The sequence below is a fragment of the Ceratina calcarata genome, unplaced genomic scaffold (assembly GCF_001652005.2).
Source record: "Ceratina calcarata isolate Rehan_Ccalc_2016 unplaced genomic scaffold, ASM165200v1 scaffold39.2, whole genome shotgun sequence".
NCBI lineage: Eukaryota > Metazoa > Arthropoda > Insecta > Hymenoptera > Apidae > Ceratina > Ceratina calcarata.
The window spans coordinates 644,673-670,576 of NW_017162322.1; the positions used below are offsets into that span (position 1 = coordinate 644,673).

Sequence of the window (25,904 nt, forward strand, 5' to 3'; positions counted from 1 at the left end):
GGATCAGGAAAAGTCGAAACAGGAACTGGACAAGGATATTCCGGAGGATCAACGAGTAATGTATATACAGGCTCGGGCATAGGATATTCAACCGGTACAATTCACGCAGGATCGTCTGTTGGTACTGGATACTCGAAACCAGGTGGAACCGGTTATAGTTTTGCACCGGGATATTCGAGTTCTGTCGGTGGTGGATACTCTGGATCAACTCAAGGAGGATATTCCGGTTCCATTGGCGGAGGATACTCAGGAACGACGAGTACTGTTCACGGTGGATCCACTGGAGGATATTCGGGATCCATTGGCGGAGGATATTCAGGAACGACGAGCACTATTCATGGTGGTTCCAGTGGAGGATATTCAGGATCCATTGGCGGTGGATATTCCGGGACAACAAGCTCTGGTCACGCAGGAGGTGGTGGTTACTCAGGATCAGGAGGATACACAGTACCTTCTTACGGATCTGTACCGGGAGTCGATTATTCGGGAACTGGAACAGGCGCGACTGGCCATGGATACAGTGGAGAAACAGGAACAAAGTATACAGGATCTAGTTCTGGAATTGGTTTCGGTGGACCAACGCAAACGCCTATCTACGCCTCCAGTGGACCGATTGGAACTGGTCTCGACGTGTCCGGTGTACACTCACAGACTCGTAAGTCTATTTTATAAAATATTTTACTTTCTTATTTGTATTCAATTAAAATATTTCAATATTTTAATCATTTTCGTTTATTCCAGCTGGACCAGTTTTGCTCGAGAAGCCTGAACAACCAATTTGCATCACTTCTTGCTATCCCCAGCCATCAAGCGGGCCAACTTACAACACTGACGGCTACGTCTCAAGTGGCGTTACCTCCGGAACGAATATCTACCAAGGTGGATACACGGGAAGCCGAAACATCAGCTTCGGCGGAAGTTACATTCCTTCCATTGGAACTTCATATCACGGAGGCGTTACACCGAGTGGATACCCAGGAGCTGGTACCATAATCACTGGGCAGAATGTTCACGGATCAATTATTACAGGGGATTCCACCCCAGGAACTTTAATAACTTATGGACAGAGTCCTGGCACAGTCTTCGGAGGCTCTACAGACCAAGGATCAATATTAACCGGTGACAGCCGTCCAGGATACACCCAAACTGGTCCTGGTTCCCCTGGCTACGTCGTCAGCCAAGGAGTAAAGACTGTATATGGTTCAGCCAGTCCTGGAACCGTTTTGTACGGAACACCTTCGCCTGGTATTGCAGTCACAGGTTCACCTGGCTCGGGAACAATAATCAAAGGACAGCCAAGTCCTGGCATCGTTCTAACAGGCCAAACAGCCCCCGGCGTTTCCCTTGGTGGAACCGTCCAGCAAGGAACAATTATTGGCTCCACGGGACACGTATATCCAGGAACGGGATACACGCAACAAGATTTTATTTCCGGATCTCCGTTTGGAATCAGAACTACCACCGCTACTTACAATAGTGGTTACAAGACGAACGAATATCATGATAATGGAGGACGCGGTACCATCAAGTTCAACAATGGTGACGTGACGACGAAATACACGGAAAACGATCTTCCGGATTACAGACCAGCAGGTGGTACGATTCCTCCAGACACGCTTATCCCTGGAAGCAAAGGAGTTCCGGGACCATCGACGCCGACTGGATTCTCCAAGACTGGACTAACTCAATCAGGAGTCACCAGTGGCACTCTGGCCGCAGGAGGCAGCTACGTCATCGGTACAGGAAGATCGCGGCCGACTCCCAAACCTGACATAATCGGTGCAAACGCGTTTGAAGGGAGCGTGGCAGGATACACGAAATCCTCTACCGAAAGCAGCGTCACGTCGACTTATAATCAGGACATAAATCGCGTGGATACTTCTAAAATTGATCTGGGCCTTTCCAAGGGTCCTGGATATTCGTATCCCACTCCGAGTATTCCTTTCCAAACGGGAACCAGAGTTTCTTCGACTGAGAGCAGTATTTTCGGTTCCACTACTCCAACACCGTTCTTGAATGTTGAATTGTACAATACACCGCGAGTGCCCACGTTCGTGAGCAAGCCCACTGGCTTTACGCGTGCACCTTTCTATACGTCTGGTGGCACAACTTTGGACGATTACAAGACGACCTTCTTCGAAGCGGCGAAGATCCCTATTTCCACGGTTCAACCGATAGACACTGGTTACAAGACTTCAACGCCAATTCCAGTGACACATTACGGCGGAAGCGTTCAAACCGGGACTCAATTTGGATTTGGAAATGTGCAAGTCTCCAGGGATCGGGGTTACAGCAGCACAACTCCGGTGCCGATACCGGCAGCAACGCCGACTCCACAGGTACGATATTTATTCGTCATGTAAATTTTTTAATAGGCACTCATCTTTTTATGGTTTGTATATTTTTTAACATGGGAAAAATTCTTTATGCACAGTACGAGTATAGACCTACTGTTGGCCCATCTGGCTCTGGTTACTTCAGCTCGACGTCCAAGAGTATATTCGGGGAGAACGTAACGCCTTCTGGTATATCAGAATCTCTGAGACCACAGGTAAATTTTTTGATATGAAATCAATAATTCATCGACTATTTCTAAATAATTATCTTTAAAAAATTATTTTAATTTTGTAGAAAACGTATACCACCGGGCCATCCGGTTACGCTGTAGACTCAGGTACCATAAGCGGCTTCACCACAAGTTCGCGCGGCGAGGACGGAAAATTCATTGGAGGCTACAACCGAGGCACGACAAAATACATTCCAAGCGAGTACGACGTCTACCAAGGATCGATTTCCGGCGGCGATTACTCCAGAACGCAGCAGGGTTATAGTTCAACAATTTCCGGTTTCGATTACTCGAAGACGCGACAGGGTTACGGCTCGACCCAATCACCGCTGGCTGTAACGACGTACTCAGGAGTTTACTCGAAGCCATCGCCGGTGATCACGTATCAAACCACCGCAAAGTCAACAGCGGTGGGTAAGGGTAAAGTAATTGTCAAGTGGAGCGATTTGCATCCCATCTTGCTGGGGAAACTCGGAGCCGAATGTACCTGTCGAGGAGATCCGTTCGCAAACCTCAGAGGACCAGGCTCGAAATTGATCAATTCCTCAAAGGGCAAAGTGGATTTGGCTAATTACGACGAGTCGGACATCTACGTAGATCTTGAGAAAGAGAATTCCTACGAGGAAGGCGATTATTCTAGCCGCGAGTATCAAGGACCTGTTAAAATCTGGAACAATCAGATACCCAAGATTCCCAGTTCTGAAATTCAAGAGAAACCTTCTTCCACTTATCTGCCAAGCGTGACTCCGTCCGCAGGTCTGGGAGCCCGCGCCAGCGTTTCAGGATTTTCCAACCGCGGATTCGCTGCCAATTTCAGAGCCGGGAAGAGCCTGAACAGCGTCAGTAACACCAACTCGTTCAACGCTGTTGCAAACAAAAATTCTTCTGTGGAACAGCCAGCGTTCGGCGAGTCAGAAGAGGTAATCGACGGAGTGACTAACTGCGCCAGGCCAGGTTTGTTCAGACATCCTAACTTCTGTAACAAGTTCTACGCTTGTCATTGGGACGAGTGGAAGAAGAAGTTCACTCTCCACGTGTTCAACTGCCCGGTGCATTTGACTTTCGACAATGGGGTGAGCGCGTGCAACTGGCCCAGCATGGGGCCCGCTTGTCAAGACGATAATTTGTTAGTTTAGGACGGCGTACAGTAGCACAGCACGATCTTTCGAGCAAACATACAAGTATCGTTAGAACAGGCACTCGAGGAGTCGAAATCTTATCTGGCTCTTCAGTTAACGATATCCAAAACACATGTTAAATTAACACGCTATTATGTGTGCTAAAATCTTATCGTATTTCTTTGCCAAAATAGGAATGATAAAAAAGCAATTATTATTTTTGCTAATTTTTTAAAATTCAACTGCATGCATCATTTGATTTTACTTTGCAATTATTCATAATCGCAAGATCGTATCCGGATGACAATAGCGTGAGGCAGCGTTCAATTATAACTCGATAACGGTTAATTCTGAATTTCCTACCGCGTGCGCACGTGGTCGCAAATGCTTTCACGGAAAGGAGACAAAGAAGAAGAAAGATCCAAGTTAAAAAATTATTTTAATTTTGTAGAAAACGTATACCACCGGGCCATCCGGTTACGCTGTAGACTCAGGTACCATAAGCGGCTTCACCACAAGTTCGCGCGGCGAGGACGGAAAATTCATTGGAGGCTACAACCGAGGCACGACAAAATACATTCCAAGCGAGTACGACGTCTACCAAGGATCGATTTCCGGCGGCGATTACTCCAGAACGCAGCAGGGTTATAGTTCAACAATTTCCGGTTTCGATTACTCGAAGACGCGACAGGGTTACGGCTCGACCCAATCACCGCTGGCTGTAACGACGTACTCAGGAGTTTACTCGAAGCCATCGCCGGTGATCACGTATCAAACCACCGCAAAGTCAACAGCGGTGGGTAAGGGTAAAGTAATTGTCAAGTGGAGCGATTTGCATCCCATCTTGCTGGGGAAACTCGGAGCCGAATGTACCTGTCGAGGAGATCCGTTCGCAAACCTCAGAGGACCAGGCTCGAAATTGATCAATTCCTCAAAGGGCAAAGTGGATTTGGCTAATTACGACGAGTCGGACATCTACGTAGATCTTGAGAAAGAGAATTCCTACGAGGAAGGCGATTATTCTAGCCGCGAGTATCAAGGACCTGTTAAAATCTGGAACAATCAGATACCCAAGATTCCCAGTTCTGAAATTCAAGAGAAACCTTCTTCCACTTATCTGCCAAGCGTGACTCCGTCCGCAGGTCTGGGAGCCCGCGCCAGCGTTTCAGGATTTTCCAACCGCGGATTCGCTGCCAATTTCAGAGCCGGGAAGAGCCTGAACAGCGTCAGTAACACCAACTCGTTCAACGCTGTTGCAAACAAAAATTCTTCTGTGGAACAGCCAGCGTTCGGCGAGTCAGAAGAGGTAATCGACGGAGTGACTAACTGCGCCAGGCCAGGTTTGTTCAGACATCCTAACTTCTGTAACAAGTTCTACGCTTGTCATTGGGACGAGTGGAAGAAGAAGTTCACTCTCCACGTGTTCAACTGCCCGGTGCATTTGACTTTCGACAATGGGGTGAGCGCGTGCAACTGGCCCAGCATGGGGCCCGCTTGTCAAGACGATAATTTGTTAGTTTAGGACGGCGTACAGTAGCACAGCACGATCTTTCGAGCAAACATACAAGTATCGTTAGAACAGGCACTCGAGGAGTCGAAATCTTATCTGGCTCTTCAGTTAACGATATCCAAAACACATGTTAAATTAACACGCTATTATGTGTGCTAAAATCTTATCGTATTTCTTTGCCAAAATAGGAATGATAAAAAAGCAATTATTATTTTTGCTAATTTTTTAAAATTCAACTGCATGCATCATTTGATTTTACTTTGCAATTATTCATAATCGCAAGATCGTATCCGGATGACAATAGCGTGAGGCAGCGTTCAATTATAACTCGATAACGGTTAATTCTGAATTTCCTACCGCGTGCGCACGTGGTCGCAAATGCTTTCACGGAAAGGAGACAAAGAAGAAGAAAGATCCAAGGCGATCGAGGTAGTGCCGCGATGCGAAAGTGCGCCGAGGCCCGACCGACTGTCCACCGAGTGAAAGTCAAGCTGTGCTCGCCGATCCAAATCGCCCGCGACCGAGACAAGTCGAGCGCGATTTATTATCTGTAAATATGAGTACTTATCAAAATTTGTAAATGTCCCTACTTATCAAAATTTGTAAATAATGCCCTTTGGAGAAAGAGAGGAAAATCGAATCCGCGAAGAAGAAATTCCAAAAAACGGTAAAAATATGTCTAGTACTTAATCTATAATTATTACTATTGCCTCTATAAATTATTATCAATTTATATTCCCTTTTAAAATTGGCAATTTAAATCTTGTATGTATGTATAATTATTTAGAAAAGGGAGGTACGATTTTCGCATGACAATTGAACCCTTCGATTCGTTTACTTTCTTTTCCGGATTTCTCGCTTCCTGGCAATCGGCGAGAAATTTACTTTTAACGTTCTTACGCGCTACTTAAGCTTGCCTTGATATTCTGTGTTCATTCTCGTTCCTATTCTCTACTTCCCTCACCCACCCCCCGCTTCCTCTCGATGCAATTATTATTTATTTCACCGCCTGTTTACTACCCTAGGATTTAAGAGTACCGTAAATCCTTCGCGGAAATCAACGACATTTTTGTTGCGTCGACGAGAATCTTTTTTTTTTATTACTCTCCTCTTTGCACACTTAGATCGAAGCTTCGATAATCGTGCCATTTTATGGTTATCTAAATGTAATAATACGAACTTATAATAAATATAATTGTACAAAAATCAATGCATTATAATTTATTTTTGTCCATTAGCTCGTGTTATGATCGTGTTGTTAAATTAGAAAACAGGTTTAATTTGTTTATATGGCCCGAGGCTGAACTTTCGTTTGTTGTATCTAGCGACGTGGTTACTTTCCATTTAAATAGTAAAGACGCGTTGACCCCATAAATGATACTCCTTAGATAAAACCGATAAGATAAAATTTAATTATCAAAATCACTATGAAAACCAGTTGTATCTGATAAAACACAATATGTAATTATAGCAACTATCCAACCTCGATAGATGAAAAGTTAGAAGTAATTTATGTACTAGGGTATTGTCCAGAGACATGAATAATTATTTACATATAATGTAATTGACATGAAAAGATGACAGAAACATGATTCCACATAATCAAGAATTATTGAAAACTGAACAAAAGGAAGCTTAACAGGAATTTCGTCGTTTGTGTGCCTAATTACTAGTACCGATAGGCTCTTGTTAGCATAGAAAGCAGCATGCTAAATAACTAAGAACCCCGGTTTCTCCGCGTTAACCGCAATCAGTGGATTTGATAACCCGTGATCGCACCTAGTCGCACCGCGATTTTCACCGAGCGTTTTCAGTTTTATGAGGGAAATCAACCATCTATCTCGGTTAATCGACGAAAAAATAAACGGAATGCTGTAACAATTCGATGTGCATGGGTTTCTGCCGTTCATTGCATCACCGCGAAGTCGAAAGTGGCGAATAACATGACTAAATTTCTGCGATGACTGACTATTAGGTAACCGATCAAGAAAGTACTATTAATTCTTGAGAATTCAATGAAGAAACGATCGAAGCAAAGTTGAATAACGAAAATTAAACTAGCTCACAGCAATTTCTTCTCTGTTAGCATAATTAACTGCGGTTAAATCGATTTTTATGTTTACGTTTAAGCTGTCCCATTTCCGACGAAAAGAAATGGAGAGTTTGCACGGAGGAGAAGCGAGTAAGGAGGTCACTGGAAGCACACTCTATCTCCAGTGACCCATTGATACATTTTCGTCGGATACGCGAGTGGGAGACGACACAGAAACGAGATCACCTTATTTTCATACGAAATACGAAAAATAATTATGCATATAATTTACTTAAGCTAAATTCAAAAGTACTGTTATTGAACATGAGAGGAAGTAATTTTCACAGAGGAAACAGGAAGGAAAATGGATTCTTCTTGTGATTTATAGAATTCTTCTAATAAGGGGTTACCATTGACTGCGCCTACGGTACAGTTATTGCACGATTACCGCAATTATGGTTTCATGCGTCCACGTGTCGTTTCGGGTTCTTTCTAGCTGTAATTCCATAGATTGCGTAAAACTTGTTACATTCTCCCCGGAGAAAGAGCAGTTGTCAGACCAGATGGAATTAATCATTATATTCTTTCGAAATGCGTTTTACCATAACACTAATTATTTTATGGTACAATGTAATTTACTAACATGCTTCAGCTGTTATTTAAAATTTACTCTTGTTGATTCTAACTCTTTTCGAAATGAAACCGTTAAATCACTTTGACATAGAATGTAGTTTGCATTTGATCTCGAGTTCGACTCGTTTGATATTAAGTACTTTCAGAAACGCGTAGAACCAATGAACGCGCAAATGTGTACTCAATGTAAACGAGATAAACGCAGGCAAACCGAAAGCCGAAGTGAAAGTTATTTTTCATGGCACGTATCAATCGATATGCATATCCCAGAACTGGAACTTCGTGATCAGAGATTAGTCACGTATTAGTTCTGCATATACTTCAATTAATTTCGTCGTGGCAAATACTTTTAAAGCTCGTTCAAATAAATTGCATAAACGGGAATAGAATTCTGATATTAAGTAATCGATGTTCATGTAATGAAAATGGAATTTGAATTGCAAATTGGTATTGAGGAAGTAATTAATATTAAAATAGCTTTTACAAGATCGTCAGAGGTGTACAATATGGAAATTATGTATGAAAATCTTCAGATTTATTAATTAGGCGACAGATTCAATCAGAATCGGACCAATAAATTTCATGACTCGATCTTCACCTCCAGTTTACCCACTTCAGGCTTCCAATAATCCAACTGTCACTATCTATATGCTCGGTTATCCCTCACCAACGTTAGCGGAAAGGGAGAGAGTGGGGACGGTGAGACCACGGACGGAGCACTTGACACGAGGAAAGGAAAGGAAACGAGACGAGGGAGGCAAGGTAGTAGTAAGGAGTATTGGAAGTGGCGTCAAGACCAAACCAGGCAGGCTTCAAGGTAATATAAAGGCGTACCGACGACTTCACCTGGTTCAACTTACCTGGAACACCGAGGAGCTGCGTGGTCCCGGAACACCTTGCAAGAACATCCGCCACTGCCACACCACTTTCTACCATCATGTGAGTCCCTTCATCCATTTTATTCTTACAATATCAGAGAACCACATTTGGAAACGTGAGTGACAGTGTCAATCGTTATTATTAATTCAGTGTTAATTTGTCACATATTCTCATGTATCTTAATCGACTTGTCGCAGCATCTATGTATTCTTAATTTGATATCTTACTGTGTACAAAACATTTCTAAAAATGTGGTGTTCTGATAAGAATTATCGTAAAAGCACCATACAAAGTAGCAACGCAATAATGTGACTATAATACGATTCATGAATATGTATTGTTTACTTGAAAGATAAGGATAATTTGCATCGTATTAACTGATCGCGTCGTAAATTTTCCATCTGCAAAGACGAATATTGTTACGTTATTAATGGATATAAATGAGGGATCTTATAAGTGCGTCAAGGAGATCGTTCAACGCGCAGACATAAGTACTTAATCTCATTCATTTGTATTCCACGATAAATGGATCACATTGCCCCCCGTGTTATACTGTATGCAGATGCGTTGCGCAAGAGCTCTTCAATGTTCCAGCGCGGCTCTATGCAAATTCGATCAAGATCTTAAATCCTGTGAGAATTGCATTTTGAAGACGTACAAAATATTTTTAAAAAGTTCAAAGGCTGTTACAGAAAATTTCTCAAAATGACTGAAGCAAATGCTAAATACTTTTACACGATTATTCTAATAATTTTATTTTGTGAATTACTCGAGAAATCATTGTAGATTAAATGACAGATAACGGAATTTAGCATAATTAAAATCTAAGAAATATCGTTATTGTCATTTAAATGTGGGCGATATAGAAACGTGTCACACGTGAGATCCTCGCCTTGAAACCCGGCGAAAGTGAAAGGACTCCTGATCTTATCTTGCACAAGTTAATGCGATTCAGGGGTTAAAAGTGCATCGCGCTCGCCGTCCTCGCACTGAACCGTGCGCGATCTAGTTTTATTAACGCCTTGCAGCTAATTGAGAAAACAAGTGGCACAGTTCAATTATCATTGAATCGTTTTCTTTCTGGTCTAAGAAAATACGAATTAGTAGGTTTCGAGAATTTTTGTTTTAATTTGTAGTAACTGGACGATCCAATTGGCGCAAAACGCGACTTTCTCCAAGCACAAAATATTGTAGAAAGTTTGATCGGCGTGGTCGATCGCGCTTGACAGAATAGAATAGCTTCTCTTTGCTTCGGTCACGCCAGGTATGCGATTAATAGAGCGAGACCAGAGGCTGTTAGAAATTTTCCACTCGGTTTGATAAACTATCACAGCATCGAGACATTATTATTAGAAACATCCTTATCCATCGATTAAGAAAACATCGATCAATCGAAATTATATTGTGCTTCTAATATTTGAATAATTAGGAAGAATTGCAGTGAACAGAGACTTTTTCCTTCGGCAAACAAATATTGCTTAATGATTCATAATTAATGTCATTAAAATCTAAGCGTGTTTATTCCCAAGATTTCACTTGGATTAATATCTGGCACAAGGCAGAAAGTTACGATTTCACCGAAGCGATAACCGAAAATTGGGTTACGAAAACGAAAGCAGCCAGATAAGGCGAGATCCAGCGGGTAAAAAGAAATGCGAGGCGGACACCGGAGCCCCGATAGCCCCGAGCAGTGAAAGTCGGTGCGGACCGGGCTTGAACTTTACCGGGAATGGTCAGACCTCGGTGACTTAACGCAATGCATAACGAAGCGGGGAAAAAAAAATACGAATAAAAAGGGGGGAATGAGCGAGATAAAACTATAAGAACGAACGCCCACTTGCGCTTACGTAACAACGAGCTGCCATTTTTTGCTGCCATTATCGCATTTCCCATAATCGATATTGAAATTTTTCTATATTTCTTATAAATTAAATTGCTCTCTTACCCGTTAGTCTACTTAATACTTACATAACATTTATTTATAACTTGCTTAACGCATAGAGTTGCATTTGCGACGTAGTACAACGATAACCGCACGCAAGTGATTAACCACGGTTGCACTGAATGTGTAAAGCATTTGCATTTTGTTTCTTGGAGAACATAAAATGTAATTAAACTGAGGTCTTACCGTGAACATTTGTTAGAATTTTCTAAATCGTTTGTTGCAGGGTGGTGTGGTTGGTATTGTTGATAACATCAGTGTTGGCGGAGGCTGTGGTACCAGATCCACCATCTCCCGGTATCACCACTGTCGGCTCGTTAAAATTGGCAACGGCCGCTGACTGTGCCGGTATCGTTGCTTTCTCAGCAACTCAGGCTTCTGTCGATGTGAGTTTCAATATGGAATTTCTATTCATGAATAATTCTATAGAAAAGACGATGCTTTTAACGAAGAGATGATTTAAGAATATGAAGATATGAAAGGATTATTTGGTTTTTGGATTCATTAGCATGCCAGAGTGATTCTCGCGGAGACGCTGGTCGACAAAGGCGTGGGTTACGTCGCCCAAACAGGAATTTTCACCACTCACTGTCCAGGTCTCTATCAATTCAGCTTCGCCGGATACGGGAGCACCGATCTACGACTGACTCTGAAAAAGAAATTGAACAAGTCCGATAGCTGGAGATCGGTAGTCAGTGCTGGGCCTGGTGGAGGCGCCAATTTGATTCTGTTGGACGTCGAAGCCGGCGACCAGCTCGCTGTCTTCGTGGAGTCTGGGAAGATAGCGGACAGCGTCACGTTCTCCGGCTATAGAATCGCCAAGAAATAATCTGACCAAGACGAGGATTTATAAGATATTCTAAGAAGATTTGAACTGTTTGGAAGATTCGACCTTTGATATTCTAGATCGAAACTTTGCTGTCAGCTGAATTAGAATAATGCGAAATTGATCGGTGATCAGCAGGAAATTGTTCATTTCTTTTTTTTTCTTATGGAAGGACCTTACGGCTGATCACTGTTTTAGTAAACAATTGTTTGAGGATCTGATACCATGAAGTACAAAATTGAGACTAGTAGTCTTTGATAAATGTGGACCAAAAATTTGAATTTTTCTGAATTTTTAATTATTTGCTCGTATTCAGGGATTCGATCAGAGCGGTTTTAATTTTTTCAAGGAACCTAACGCTCTGTGATAGCTCTCTCTCTTTTTCTCTCTCTCTCTCTCCCTCCCCACGTTTTCTTTTCTTATCCTCTCGTGATTTTAATAATGCGCGTATTATTAAAATGGCGACATGAATATCTTTATCATTAGATTGGTGCATTGTACATTTATTTCATATTTTTTTCTTTTTATTGTTTCTCACTTTCCTATTTACTGATTTTATGTTTATTTTTCTCCCTTTATATTTTCATTTCTTACTCTGTTGTCTTTTTTACCCTTTGAATTCTGTCTCTATTCTATCTACGCATACAAATTTTCTATTACATTTCATACTACGTTTTTCTTCTCTTTTACTGTGTAAAAATTATCTTTTCCTCTACTATACACCATGTTCTAACTGTATTTCTATTCCATTTTTCTATGGTATTTGGTACTATTTTCCAATATTCTATTCTATCAAAATTTCACATCTTTTTCTTCTTGTCAACTATTTCTTTCTTGCCTGCACTTTTCTTCCGTACCTATCAGTATTACATCTTTAAAATTGGTTCAACTTGCAGTAATATACTGTTGACTATTCTTTTTCATTTTCCTTTTCAATTTATGTACTCTGCTTCACTCTTCTCATTTTACTTTCCCCTACGATGCCATAATTATGGTATACTTGCTGCAACTAGTCTACTGTCTTTACCGGTGCCACTCATTCAATGGCAAACTTTCTCCAATTTTCATATCTTTTACTGTTTCCTCATGCTCTGTTTCTGTTTATTTTTTTCTATCTTCCGTATCTATTTCCGCCGCAAAAATTGTTTCCCTAATTATGTTTTTCCCTCTATTTTCTGTTATGGTCTATTAAGTTTGTGTTGTTTCAATTTTATTTTTATTTTCATGTCTCAATCTTATCTTTCCTGTACATTCTATTTTTCGAAGTGTCTTCTATATTCTTTCTATTTTCTCCGATTTTCTACTGTTTTCTAATTCTTCTTTCCTGTACTTAAAAATTGTTTACTTTATGTAAATATCTCTCTCAGCTCTCTTTTCTTCTCATTACTTAATCTATCTTTCATTTTTCCCTTGTTTTCTTCTATCTCTATTTGTTTCAATATTTCACAACTTTATTTCGATCTCAACAATTCTGAATCTCTATGAATCTGTTCCTTTTTATTTTTCATTTTCGTTCTGCCTATTCTAAACTGTATCTATAAATATTCTTTTCGTCCTTATTTCTTGATATTTTCCAGTCTTGTAAATACTTTCTACAATTTCTCTATTCTATCTACATTACCGTCTTTTCTTCACTTCGAATTCTTTATATCTTGGAATTTTCTCGTCGCTGAAATGTAATCGCTTCCCCAGTCTCGCTGATGCAAAATCAAAATTGACTGCTTTAATGCTGTTCATTCTACTCTATAAGGTACTTCTCTCTCTTTCTGTTTCTCTTCTATCTATTTTTCCTCTCTCTTCTTTTTCTAAATCTGATCTTTTCCCTGTTTCATATTTCTTTCATCTTCCTATGTCGTTACTTTTCTATCTATATTTCTTTTATACACTTTTTTTATGAAACTACTTCTCTCCTATGTTTTTTCCTACCTTGTACTTTGTTTTATGTGAATTGCCTCTCTACAATACTTTTTCACACACTCGAGGAAAAATCTGTCTATAGAAGTATGACCATAAGAGAGACGTTAGTTTCTCAGAAACGAAGCGTTACTTTCAACCAGGAAGCTACGCGTTTTCTCTGGTCTTCTCTCACTTCTAGTCTAGTCCTCCCACCTATTCGTTACCTGGACCTATCTCGCAAAAACGAAAGAACAATGCCTATGCGTCACTCTCCTCATGCTGTGATTCTCAAGTGCTATAGCCCACGCGAAATCCACGTTCTACTCTGCTATCGATTCTTCTTCACCTTTTTCACTTGAACCTTCGCTGTTCCATTTAAAGCAGACCTCGTAATCATGATTTAGAAAAAAATTATTGATTCAATGAGAGAAAATGTTTTTCGCGAAGGGAATAAAATGTTTCGAATGATAAAATTAAACAAGAACAGCGAAGGGTTAAATGATACTCTTGGTAATAATTTTGAGCTTCAAATAGTTCTTTCTGTAAAGTTTAATGGTTGCTTGATCGATTATGCTTATTATTTCTCGGAGAAAATCCAGAGAACGGACACTTCTTTTAATATTTGAAAAATTGATCAAGCAACCATTGCTCACTATATCTTGGCAGTCTGTTTTCAAATAAACGATCGGCTTTTATGTTTCTGTCTTTCTTTTTTATATACTCTACCTATTTTCTTCACTTACGTTTTCAACTTTGCCTATCTGTCTCTTATTCTCATCTGTTCTTACCAAAACTGAAATCAGTTTCGAAAATTATTTTTTACTAAATCTTCCTTTCTCTCAGTTTTTTTGTTTTTATACAAAATGTAAATACTACAAAATTCTTCTTTTGCTATCACAGAGAAGAATCGAATCATGAAAAGAAATCAATTATTCGATTTGAAAGAAGCGCGATTCATTTTTTTATTTTTTATAAAGTCTATAATATAATAGCATTCAATAATCTTGTACTGCTTTATTTTTTTATAAAAATACATCGAATATAAATGTAACATAAAGAACAGAAATTAACAGGCTTTCTAAAAAATCTCACCTTTTACAAAATAAAATACCCAGTTCGTTGCATTAAATGCTGAGTTCCACAGTTCCACCTAATTGTCCTTTATAATTTTCGAGCACTGGGTACACTTCCTCTTCCAAAAATTCCACGACCTGTTCCGGCGCTCTGCCTACGAACGTCTTAGGATCCAATAGTTCTTTCAATTGATTGAGAATCGGAGCGAAGTACGGATCGCTTTTGATTCTTTCGACTAAATCATTATCCTTCCCGTGTTGCTTCACTTGCGCCCCAGCTTCTTGAGACAGCACTCTTATTTTCTCATGACAAATCTACAATTCCGAATTTCATTTGCCACATTTAGTGAATTAATTATTAATCACAGAATACAAACTCAAATTACCTGTCTGTCGCCTCCAGCTTTCACCATAGCCATTATTATATTCTCCGCAGTCATGAAAGGTAATTCTTGTGCGATATGCCTCTCGATCACTTTCGGATAGACAACCAAACCCTCAGTAATGTTCTGAAGAGTCATCAGGATCACGTCAGCCGATAAGAATGCCTCAGACAAGGTGATTCTTCTGTTAGCGGAATCGTCCAGCGTTCTCTCCATCCACTGAGTCGCTGCCGTTTGCAGAGCGTTGTTAGTCAGACTCATCAAATGACGCGCTATACTGCAACATCTTTCAGAACGCATTGGATTCCTTTTGTAAGGCATCGCGCTTGACCCGATCTGCGTGCTCTCGAACGGTTCCTCCACTTCTTTCATGTTCGCCAGCAGTCTAATATCGCTGCAAATCTAATATTTTAATCGATTAAAATACAAGGAAATATAACATGTTTATTTTCTAAATAAAGTGCGTCGTGAATTATTACCTTGTGAACGGTGGAACCTAGAGAGCTTAAGACGTTCAAGCATTCAACATCGACTTTTCTGCTGTACGTTTGCCCCGTCACGGAATAGTGTTTCTGAAATCCAGCCATTTGAGTCACTAATCGATCCAATTGCTTCACTTTTTCACCATCGCCTGAAATTCATGGAATTTATATAAGAAATATAAGAATTTATAAATCCTCGATTTCATGATTTTTAACTCACCGTTGAATAGCTGAAGGAACGAAGCCTGAGTACCGGTGGTGCCCTTCACACCGCGGAACTTCAAATCGTCTCTGGCACGTCGGAGAGCTCTCTCGTCCATCAGAAGATCGTGAAGCCACAACGTCGCTCGTTTGCCAACGGTGGTGAGCTGAGCCGGTTGTAGATGAGTGAAACCCAGTGTTGGTAAATCTCGATATTCCATAGCAAATTTCGCCAGCCGGTTCAGAACATTCGCCAGTTTCGGCAGGATAATGTCAAATCCTTGACGAAGGATAATCAAATCCTTCAAGAATAAATGAACATATTATTCAAATAAGAAACATTTTGTGTAATGATGAGAAAAATAATTGAGGTACCGTATTGTCACCAACGTAGCAACTGGTGGCACCCAAATGGATGATGGGAGCAGCTTTTGGACACTGGTTCCCAAAAACGTGGACGTGTGCCATGACGTCGTGCCTGGTCGCTTTTTCTTCCTTCGCGGCTGCTTCGAAGTCGATGTCGTACACGTGGGCTTCCATTTCAGAGACCTGCTCCTGAGTGATATCTAAGCCCAGTTCCTAAAACAATAACATTAGTAATTAAAAAAAATGAAGAATCATTAATTAGAATTCTTAAAGTATTAAGCACTGGAAACATGACAATAAACGCTTTCAATATAAAACAAAAACACTGTATTAATATTTCGATATATTTTTGTTTGTAAAGCGTTGGCAGATAAATGTATGTTAGAATATGCGAAAATGGAATTTGAAAATAGGGAAGGGAACAATAATGTTATACGTATTTCCACGATATCGAGGTATGTACGTATTATCGCTTTCTCCCTCGCACGTTGTAACATCCAGATTAGATAAAGAGGGCTTGGCGGCGGTGGAGAGCATCGCACCGCGGCTTTTATTTCGTTTAGTTCCACCTGCAAAGTGCGCGACAATTTTTAATCATCAGCGTGAGAGATTCACGTAGAAAATCGCAAACATGGTGTCGATGGAAACTGTTGCGAGTATAGTGCTAAAGATTATTAAATTGGTGAGCAGATTCGTTTTTCAACTAATTCGTGAAGTCGAAAAATGTGCTTAGAGAGTGCTTGTAAAAACTATTTAGTGTGAATCAATTAGAAATCGTTTTAAAATCCTGTGATCAAAATTTGCTGGCCTACTATTTTTATTATAAGTGTTCCTTTTAAAAGTGTTTTCACCCTGATTGCAAAGGAATTGCCATTGAAATTTTGCAAGATACATTGAAATTTCTGAGAGGTCTAATCGCAAATCAAACTTGATATTGGAGATTTATTAATAGGCGTAATGATTCGAAATTAGTAAATCATCTTAGTTGAACTCATTCAAGAAACATTTGTACGTGATTCATACCGGTCGTTATCGTTGCACGATAAGGAAAACTGTTTGCAGTGTGATACGACGCCCTTTTTAACGTACGGTATTAGCGATAGCGATACGCATACACTTTTCACTAAAATCAAATATATTGAGAAAAATAGAAAATACAGGAACGTAAAATCGACTGTTAATCAAAATTACAGAATGATATCATGGCGATCATTCAACTAGAAATGATTGTATTAATTCACATTGGGATGCTTTAATCACAGGTGATCAATCTTATAATCCTGATCCTGTATCGAACAGGATACAAGGGTGAGTTCCTTGGTGTGGGAGGGACATGGAATTTGAACGAGGAGAAAAATCCGGACGCGGAAATCGTTGCCTCTGGAGTGTTGGTCGGCTTTTTCATTTACACTAGCGTGGTACTCATCACTTACTGCTTCGGCAGCACGTACCATAAAAGAACGCTCGTTGTAAGATCACATCACAATTCTCAGACAACTTAAAACGTGATATACAAAAATTGTTTCACATCAATTCATTTTATCTACTTAGGAAATTATCATGAATTTCGTTGGAATGTTCATGTTCATTGCTGTGGGCGGCACGGCGCTTCATTATTGGCACGGCTATCAACCCGAGAGTAAAATGGACACGATTGTATCAGAACGACAGGTAAAATATGTTCACTGATAAAACACTACTTTATATAATTTATTTATTATTCATTAATAATTAAATTGTTTCAGGTTGGTCTGGCCGTTGGATCGCTATGCGTCATCGAGGGCGCAGCATACCTCGTCGATTTGGTCCTAAGTTTTCTGCATTTTGCGAAAACATTGGAATAAACATCGTATAGCGTTTAGGATCATTGTCTCATCACCCGTTCAAGGGAATCGCGATGAAAATCTGATATTCGATTTTCTCAATCGATTCTCCATACAATCTCTCAATTATCGTTCTAATAGAGCAATTCAAATTTTCACGAGCACGATACGTAAACATTTGATTTCGATAATATAAGATATATTTAATTTTTTTATATATGTATATAATGATATACAATATACATGATGAATAAAATACCGTTTATTTGAATATCGACAAATTTACAAAATGTGTGTCACAATTTTACAACATGAATAAAGTTGCTTATCCAATGTATTAACTATATCTAAAACACGTCCGAAGACAGTTCAGCGAGAATTCTCGAAGTTCAACATGGATCAGGTTTACCTGATTGTCAATCAGAACATTAAGTTCATCCGTCGTCACACGCGTCGACTTCTAAAAGATTTTCCATTTCTGTTGAAAGTATACGAGATGGTAAAAACGTCGCGCGTTTCGAACGATGAGAATGTAGTATCCAACCCATAATTTCCCGATGTTGCGCAGATCATGGCAGCTATTTGCATGCGCGAACTGGTGAAGTACACGGAGTACGCGATTCCCAGATGGCTGTGGATCATTTACTGCATCGACGCGTCTACCTATTTCATCATCTTCTTCTCCATCGCGCTGACGCACGTGTTTGAAAAACCACGCCGTCTGCCAGTTAGTTTTTCCACTTCCTCAACGAACCAATTGAAACGGAGATCGACAAATTAGTTCTTAGAAATGTTTAGCGAATATAAATCGGATTTCTTCTCATTTTTACTCCATTTATAGGAGTTCGCATATTTTACAGTTGGAGTGGTTTTTCATTTGATAGGCGCAATAGCGGGTATAGTCAGGTCTCAGTACGAAGAGACTGCGGAAGTATTAGAAGGAGGAGAGGAGGAGAAGGAAGAACCGCGAAGCGAACTTAAGATTGGCTTATTGATACTAGGTGCATAATCATTGTATATCTTGTAATGAATATTTTACGAATCTGAAGGATGTTTTCATTTCCAGCGAACCTGCTTGTCCTATCTGTCGAGGCAGGCTACATGGCCTTGGTAGATTATTATGGAATGAAACCTCCCATTCCGCATAGTACTATATCTTTTTAAAATAATTCCTAATAAATAAATGTATTGTAAACAATATGATGATTAAATGAATGCCTTGATGTTAACTAAAGGGGCTTGATTTTATTGTATAAAAAGATTAATAGCAAATCTTATATACTACAAGACCGTAGGTTAAACAGACTCGATTGTTATTGGCATGTAACTGTAATTGTCAGATACAAGAAAGGTCCTATGCAATTTCCTCCTAACTCCATTCGTTCAGAAATTCTTATATCGTTCAGATCATTAACTATTATAAGAATATAATATTCTTCGGTGCGGCTGCTTGAGTGTTGCCTCGCTTTCAGACAAGATGAACGAGGGTGGTGTGGAAGTGTTCAAATTCGGTGTCTAAGCCTACGAAACGTAGACACCCTATGGCAGTGGTGGGTAAAGTACGGCTCACGGACCAACTCCGGCCCGCGAAATTATTTAATCCGGCCCGCCGAGGGTCCATCGACATGGATAGTATATGGCCCGCTATAATTACGTTTTCACGGTCGAGAAGTATAAAGTGCATTTTTTCTATAATTCTGGCCCTCCTCTAGAATTTCTTAAACTTTGTGGCCCCCCATTAAAAAAGTTTGCCCACCACTGCCCTATGGGAACATGTTCCGAATGCATCGAACAAATAGACTAAACGAACGACAAGTCCAGGAGCCTTCTGGACTCGGCCGGTAAAACGGAAAATGAAAAAAGAAAATATAATAGCAGATTCTTCCGGTGACATTTCGAAACAAAACAGTCTCGCGGATATCCTGGCTGCAGAAATTTTGTAAATATTGCAGAGCGATATTTTTAAAGAAAAATGGGTAACGTAGTGATACCGATACCCCTCGAGGCTTTGAGAATGAACTCGTGGACGGTGGACAAAACGTTGTTCGTCTGGAGAACAGTGGCCATGGTACGTACGCAAACGCTAATATAGTTCCTGGTTCAAGTCTGTATTTATGTTCCTGAAATTGTTTTACAGTCTTGTTGCATAATAGGAACAGGCATTTACATTACACCGTTGGAACCCTATCTCGAGGCGCCGGCCTTTGGAGTCCTGGTGCCCACTTTTCTCAGCGGATACATCATCGTGCATAGCTGCGATATATTCCTCCTAGTAATGAAACAGGATTTTATATTTCTCGTGAGTAAGTGCAAAGCGGATGATCCGTAAACGATTTAATCCTTGCCTTCACAACTTCCAAATATTAAACCCGAAATATAGCAGATTTTTCTGTAAGATCAAGCAGCCAGAATAGTCGTTTAAAAAACAGTTCAGATTGAAAATCCTTTTATTATTATAATATGTATTCGTTTATTATATTTTATAAAAGCGTTCAGTGTAATTTTGAAATAATTTTAGTACAAAAGGGGACAGAGTCAAATTAACGTAAAAATTTCTGCTTGTCAAGGAAATGTGTTTCCTCGTAATTGGCGGGATTGGAACTCTGACTTGCAGCATTTACGAATTGTACAAATGGTGCGACTGGGTGGCTAATATCACTACCGAGACGAACGACGGTGATTACGAGTAGGTCGCTGAATTCTCGAACAGAATTCAGAAATATGTACTAAGCTGAATTCGTTTCAGCACACCAGAATTCATCCTAGCTGTCGTCCTCCTGCTCCACTTCGCTTCGATATGCGTCATCCTCATCCAACGCGTAATATATCTGCGAACCCAGTCGACGAATTCCAATGATTAACTTGCCAGACTATGAATGTTACTGACAACAATTAAAAAATTCCGACCGATCTTCCTCTGACCGCAAGTTTTTCGTCAATGCAGCAATCTATTAACACGATTATTATTAAAATTTCTGAGACGACATTGGAAATTGACATTGAGGGATGAGTCAAGAATTTAAGAAACGATGAATGGAAGGCGGGACGGTGAGTCATAAAAGAGGACTCGGTTAAGAATAGTGTGGCCAGGAAAAAATTGTGGAGGGTTGCAACACGCCGGTTCATGATATGCATCAATTAGTCTACTTGACCTCGTAATCATCGTGAATGACCGGTACGATCGCACACCCACGATCCGGATACATAATCGTGTTAATTACGAATGCCCCTCGTAATTCAGCTCCTCCGAGCATAACCCAAGAGACGTTAAATTGAGCAAACAAATAGAGAGAATTACACATCAAAGAAACTGTTGAAGAAATCGTTTTATAAAAATTTGTAACAAAATTATTTAATTAAATAATACCGAAGAAGCTTAACGAAGCTCTGTAATGAAATTACAAAACAGAATTGTTAATAATAAAATCGTGCGAGTTTTTTTTAAAGTCGCCAAGTGTACGAGGTTCAAGATCGATAGGAAGATCGCATAATCATCAGCGAAGACCAGGCCGCACCTACTGACCTAGTGAACACGTGATCTTCCGTAGCCACGTTTGCAAATGTAAGTGTGCGTTGTTTGTACCTGTACGAGTGGTACCTACGACACACAATGTGTACAGCCTTACTGTAATAAGAGTAGCTACGCGTTAAGACTGTCTATTACACAAGTAGAAAATAATCTGACGTCGATATAAGCCGTGCTAGTTAGATTCCTGATACGACTTCAATGTACCTGTCCCAATTACTTTCCGAGCAATTAAATTCATATAAAATTAGATTAGAACATTTTAATCCTGAGATTATAATTTGTAGTACATTTCCTACGTTTGTTCGTAATAGCATGTAATAGCATCGGACGTATGTAGAATTATGTTATCAGAAATTCATAGTCGATATTGTGGGACATAAGAAGATACTTCGGTGGACTTGTTCCATGAAATTACGTATGTTACATTACTGATTCATTATTACTTGTATCGATATTTTCTCTAACTGTGTCATGGTCAGAACTGATTCAACTTTCCGTAACTAGTTATCGTACAATATCTCCCTCGAACTTTGTATAAATAATTAGAGTCTGTACGCATTTCGCTCGGGTTTCATCGCGTTGCTAATTCCTATTGCAAACTCGGTAAGTAAAGTCTAGATACGAATTCCTGACGTTAACGGCTTAGAAAGAAGATTCTTTTTCCGCGCGCGCGCTTTGCCGTTTGATCATCGTCGAAAAATTCGACGCAACTCGTAATCCCAGAAACGCGATTGAAAAATGGGTAACCGGAGCCTGTGACGGAGGGCGAGGGCATTTAATTCAGCAACGAGCACGTGCGTCGCCGTTGTTACGTCGCAAAGTATGCACCGGAGCATGTTCGACTTCACGTGACTCACGCGGCGTGTAATTTGCGTATCACGGATGTGTACGATGCACGTGTGCAAAACCTTGCCATGATTAAACACCGATCAGGTCAATGGAATTAAGAAAAAAAAATGTTCCCTTAAGCGGTGTCAAATCGGCTCTGCACACTCGAATTGGAGTCGAGTTCCCCGTCGTGAAACCTTGCGAAATTATCCCCACGCGCTACTCCGTTTTATTCGATTTCATGCGGCGTATCGCCTTTCGCGGCCAATATTTTTTGCATAAATTAGAGAAACGATGAAAAATGTCGAAAGTTTGAGTCTCGTTTACTATCCGACGATTGGAAACAGCGATAAGCATTTCCGCCGAGGAAACCGGTCGTAGGAAAACCTTCGTATTAGTTACGCAATCCCGGGGAAACTTTCTTGGTTCTGAATGGAAAGGAAAATCGAGGAAGAGTTTCTCGGTTTTAAGAGGGTTAATTTGATTAACGCGTTGCGTACGTGACGATAATTTTTCGCGAAATTACGTGGCGGTGACACAATCATGGAGCGAACGAGTGCGACGCACACGGTCTAAACAGAGTCGGCGGGACCGCCTGCGCAACTCGCGCGTTACATACGACGTTGTTAAAGTAGTACTATGCGAGTACGAGCACGCCTTGCGGTGTATCGCGCTTCACGTTCCAGTTTAAGTCGGTCCGCCACGCAGTGTGCTGCTCGCGTGTTTTCCTTCAACGATTTCCTACGACCATAAGCGAGACCATCGATCGGCTGCAGTTGCAACAATTCATAATTCTGATATCTAGTCGAATGTCAATATCGGCAGTTCCACACGAATTCTGCGATTTGTTACATTTTTAAAAAGAAGCTTGGAAAAGACGTATTCGTGTTGAAGCGTAGAGAAAGTATTGAAAAGTGTGTGCAGTTCATTTTCAAAATTAAAAGACATACAAGCGACGTGATTTATGATACTTTGAAAAAGGTAGGTAACAAAGCTGTGCACTCGGTTTATGCTTTTACGTTCTCAATGATTGAATAACGCGTATGAGTCAAGAGCGCGAAGAATGTTAAGAAAACAACACGCATTGTAGATCACAAATTCCAATTTACGCAATGTCTTAAAAAAAACCGCAAATAAGAAAACAAAATTGTTTAAAAACTTGCAAGGAGCTATAAATCAACTATGAATCCTAATCCAGTTGAATATCAAATGAATATGTAAAAAATACGAGCACGTGCAAGTCTCTAGAATCTCGCCCATAATTTATGTCCCATATATTCGTTGATTATCGCGTTACTCGTAATTAGTAGGTTCACCGCGCTTGATGAGAAACGATTAGAGCCGCTGGGGGTTGATATCGCGTGGGCGCAAAGTGGTGGGACTGAAAATCATCCAAACTGGGTGACGGCAAAGGAAAACACCGCAGAGTCAGAATGGCAGACGAGACTCAGCAGGTTCAGCGAACTCGCAAGGAGAGAAAATTCATCAGGCACGTGCCGCTTTTATTGAAAATCCTAGAAGTGGTACGTAATTCACATATTTCACATCTGTTTTACACGCACTATCTATTATTGATACATACTTATGTTTGTTTTCAGATCCTGTCCGTGTTCGCAATTGGTTTGATCGTCGATCCGATGAATTCATTCTACAAACTTTCAATCAGGTCGCGTTTCAAGTTGGACGATGCTGCGATTATATACATAAGTATCGCTGGCTACCTCATAATCAACACGCTCTTCATCATTTGTCATATATTGGGCGACAGGATTCCAAAGAGGACGGTAAGTCTCAGAATTTAATAAATTGAAACACAGAAAAGTCCGATAAATACGAAAAGCGTTTTGTTACCATTTGATTCGGGCAATGAATACTTCGTGTAACAGATTTCTCTAACCAGGAAAGAGATTACGTGACGCGTGCGGTAATAATAAATCGAGCGACTGACACAGGCGATTAAGGGATCGCGTGACAATTGGAAAAGGACGACTAACGATCGCGTCAGACACTCAGTATTTTCGACATAGATCCAGCACCGTGCACCGTAGCTTCCGGTATTTTGTTTGAACCTTGAATCACGTGCATGTACTATAAAAACGATAATAAACACATGCGAAGCGTGTCCTTCGACCACACGCAATCGTATAAAGTGATTTATTGCGTTAAAGCGACACTCAAAAATTAGAATACAATCCCAGAATTAAACGACGATATTTTTACCTAATTTGTTTTAATAATTTATGTTGGAATTCTATTATAATAAAACGAGCTCGTTAAGCATTCAAGGCCGCGTAATGAAGGTTCGGTTAGTTTTCCTAGTTGTTAAGCGCTAGTGAGCCATGACCACTAAACGACTGCATTGATTCTTCGATCCTCTTTACGATACGCAAAAATAATTCCACCTAATTTCATTTTAATTACTTCATCGCGTCTATCTGTTGAAAATCTAGGATTTCTTTCCAATAGAAACACTGTAAATTTTATTATGTACAATTTACAATATTTTAGCTTGATTTATTAGCTAGACATTGCAGTTCTATTTTCTAGTCCAAATATAGACACCTGCGTCCTGTCCCGGTTCTGATTAACATTCATAACTTATCAACCGCCGAGTTTCCGTACGTTTATCAACTTGCCTAGTTCGCGACGTTTATGTGTGTCGAACGATTGGAACTTACAGGCACTTCCATTCGCTTCGGTAAACGCGATAATTATTGACGTTCGCGTCTCCCAGGCATGATAACTCGCAGTATAATTGCTAAAAACCCGAACAACTTATGGCCTACTTAAATGATAAAACAAATCTTAACGATTTCACTTAAAACGTACAAAACTAAAAATTGAAGAACTGTTTTAAATCCTTTAAGAGATTTTAAAACGAGTTAGAAGATAATTGAGTATCGGCTCAACTTTGAGACTAAATGTATTAAAGGGTATAAGTAGAAGTGCATCGACGATGCATTTGAAAGCGAGTTCGATCTGCTCTGATTGCAGCTGATACTATTCTCCTCGCTTGGCGCGCTGCTGCACGTCGTCGCTGGAAGCGTAATTGTCTACAATTGGAGGAAGACCCTCGGCCCTTATGGTTACAGCAACAACGAATTCTACCCGAGCAAACAATACATGGACATGCTCATATCGGGGGCGGTGTTCACATTCGCGAACGCCGTGGTCTTCATCCTCGAGGTGTTCTTCATCATCAGAAGTTCACCGAAAGACACTGAATGAGGACGACGAAACAATTTCTATGAGGAATGTAAGGGGAACCTGTAAAAATTGCGTTTAATCCTGACAATCGATTCGTCGGTAGGAGGAACGTTGCGATTTAATAGAAATAAGTAATAATCTGAGAAGCACGTCCCGTTTACGTCACATATTTTTGAGACGGGAGTTTTGACAAACGGATTGAAAAAAGTATCCACCACATGTGTCCGAGATTGCCACAGTTGAAAAAATGACAGTAGAAAGTCGAGGGATAATTCGCGAGCCAAATATTCATACACTTATTGTTAGACGTAAGTGATGGTTCCATCCAATTTTCATATTTCATAGCAACGAGGACACTTAGAAGAATGTACAAAAGTATATGACACTTTAGATTAGAGTAGCTTTAAATATCGCAAAAATACGATTTATACATGTGTTTTAGTATGTAGTTAGCACACACGTCCAAAGAATTTTAATAACATACTTTTGTAAGACCACCGAAAAATATTTTAATCGAAAGTCTGTATAATTAGCATAACGTTACTTATTAGCACTACTTATTTGTATATGTTTTTACAAATCTCAGAATTGCCATGAATATTCTTAGATA

The 25,904-nt window shown here is 40.1% G+C and overlaps 6 protein-coding genes across 9 annotated transcripts in view; 5 read left to right on the forward strand and 1 right to left on the reverse strand.

Annotated features, from left to right (window-relative positions):
* The window catches only part of LOC108626147 (mucin-19), a 17,609-nt gene extending 13,505 nt beyond the window's left edge, over window positions 1-4,104 (forward strand). The window contains exons 11-14 of one of the 2 annotated variants that reach the window (XM_026814510.1): window positions 8-655; window positions 742-2,339; window positions 2,435-2,551; window positions 2,632-4,104. In XM_026814510.1, the coding sequence (XP_026670311.1) occupies window positions 8-655; window positions 742-2,339; window positions 2,435-2,551; window positions 2,632-3,702 (3,434 nt within the window). In that variant the 3' untranslated portion in view covers window positions 3,703-4,104. The remainder of the gene's footprint in view (window positions 1-7; window positions 656-741; window positions 2,340-2,434; window positions 2,552-2,631) is intronic. The other variant, XM_026814512.1, reaches the window with a different exon arrangement.
* LOC113464474 (uncharacterized) lies at window positions 3,985-6,404 on the forward strand. The gene is made up of 2 exons (XM_026814437.1): window positions 3,985-3,993; window positions 4,136-6,404. Exons 1-2 carry the CDS (start codon window positions 3,985-3,987, stop codon window positions 5,204-5,206), a joined length of 1,080 nt encoding a protein of 359 aa, XP_026670238.1. The 3' UTR covers window positions 5,207-6,404.
* Window positions 6,405-8,605: 2,201 nt separating this feature from the next.
* Window positions 8,606-14,097, forward strand: C1q-VP (C1q-like venom protein). 2 transcript variants are annotated; one of them, XM_026814516.1, is made up of 3 exons: window positions 8,606-8,798; window positions 10,907-11,066; window positions 11,189-14,097. In XM_026814516.1, coding segments are annotated over exons 1-3 (483 nt in total). In that variant the 5' UTR covers window positions 8,606-8,796; the 3' UTR covers window positions 11,510-14,097. The 2 variants fall into 2 exon arrangements, with proteins under 2 accessions (XP_026670317.1, XP_026670318.1); XM_026814517.1 differs by lacking the exon at window positions 8,606-8,798 and adding an exon at window positions 10,748-10,845.
* A 291-nt stretch (window positions 14,098-14,388) lies between these two features.
* Adsl (adenylosuccinate lyase) overlaps window positions 14,389-25,904 on the reverse strand; it is a 20,108-nt gene continuing 8,592 nt past the window's right edge. Inside the window, exons 2-6 of the mRNA XM_018026651.2 lie at window positions 15,917-16,120; window positions 15,561-15,843; window positions 15,338-15,489; window positions 14,862-15,260; window positions 14,389-14,790 (exon numbers count right to left, since the gene is read on the reverse strand). Of these exons, the coding sequence (XP_017882140.1) occupies window positions 14,527-14,790; window positions 14,862-15,260; window positions 15,338-15,489; window positions 15,561-15,843; window positions 15,917-16,120 (1,302 nt within the window). The 3' untranslated portion in view covers window positions 14,389-14,526. The remainder of the gene's footprint in view (window positions 14,791-14,861; window positions 15,261-15,337; window positions 15,490-15,560; window positions 15,844-15,916; window positions 16,121-25,904) is intronic.
* On the forward strand, window positions 16,112-17,983 carry Ssk (smooth septate junction protein snakeskin). The gene is made up of 4 exons (XM_018026655.2): window positions 16,112-16,589; window positions 17,170-17,376; window positions 17,459-17,578; window positions 17,653-17,983. Exons 1-4 carry the CDS (start codon window positions 16,539-16,541, stop codon window positions 17,749-17,751), a joined length of 477 nt encoding a protein of 158 aa, XP_017882144.1. The 5' UTR covers window positions 16,112-16,538; the 3' UTR covers window positions 17,752-17,983.
* Window positions 22,719-25,548, forward strand: LOC108626149 (uncharacterized). Of its 2 annotated transcripts, none has more exons than XM_018026652.2 (4): window positions 22,719-23,068; window positions 23,395-23,610; window positions 23,686-23,871; window positions 25,082-25,548. In XM_018026652.2, the coding sequence occupies exons 2-4, from the start codon at window positions 23,521-23,523 to the stop codon at window positions 25,313-25,315; spliced, it is 510 nt and encodes a 169-aa protein (XP_017882141.1). In that variant the 5' UTR covers window positions 22,719-23,068; window positions 23,395-23,520; the 3' UTR covers window positions 25,316-25,548. The 2 variants fall into 2 exon arrangements, with proteins under 2 accessions (XP_017882141.1, XP_017882142.1); XM_018026653.2 differs by having other exon boundaries at window positions 23,398-23,610.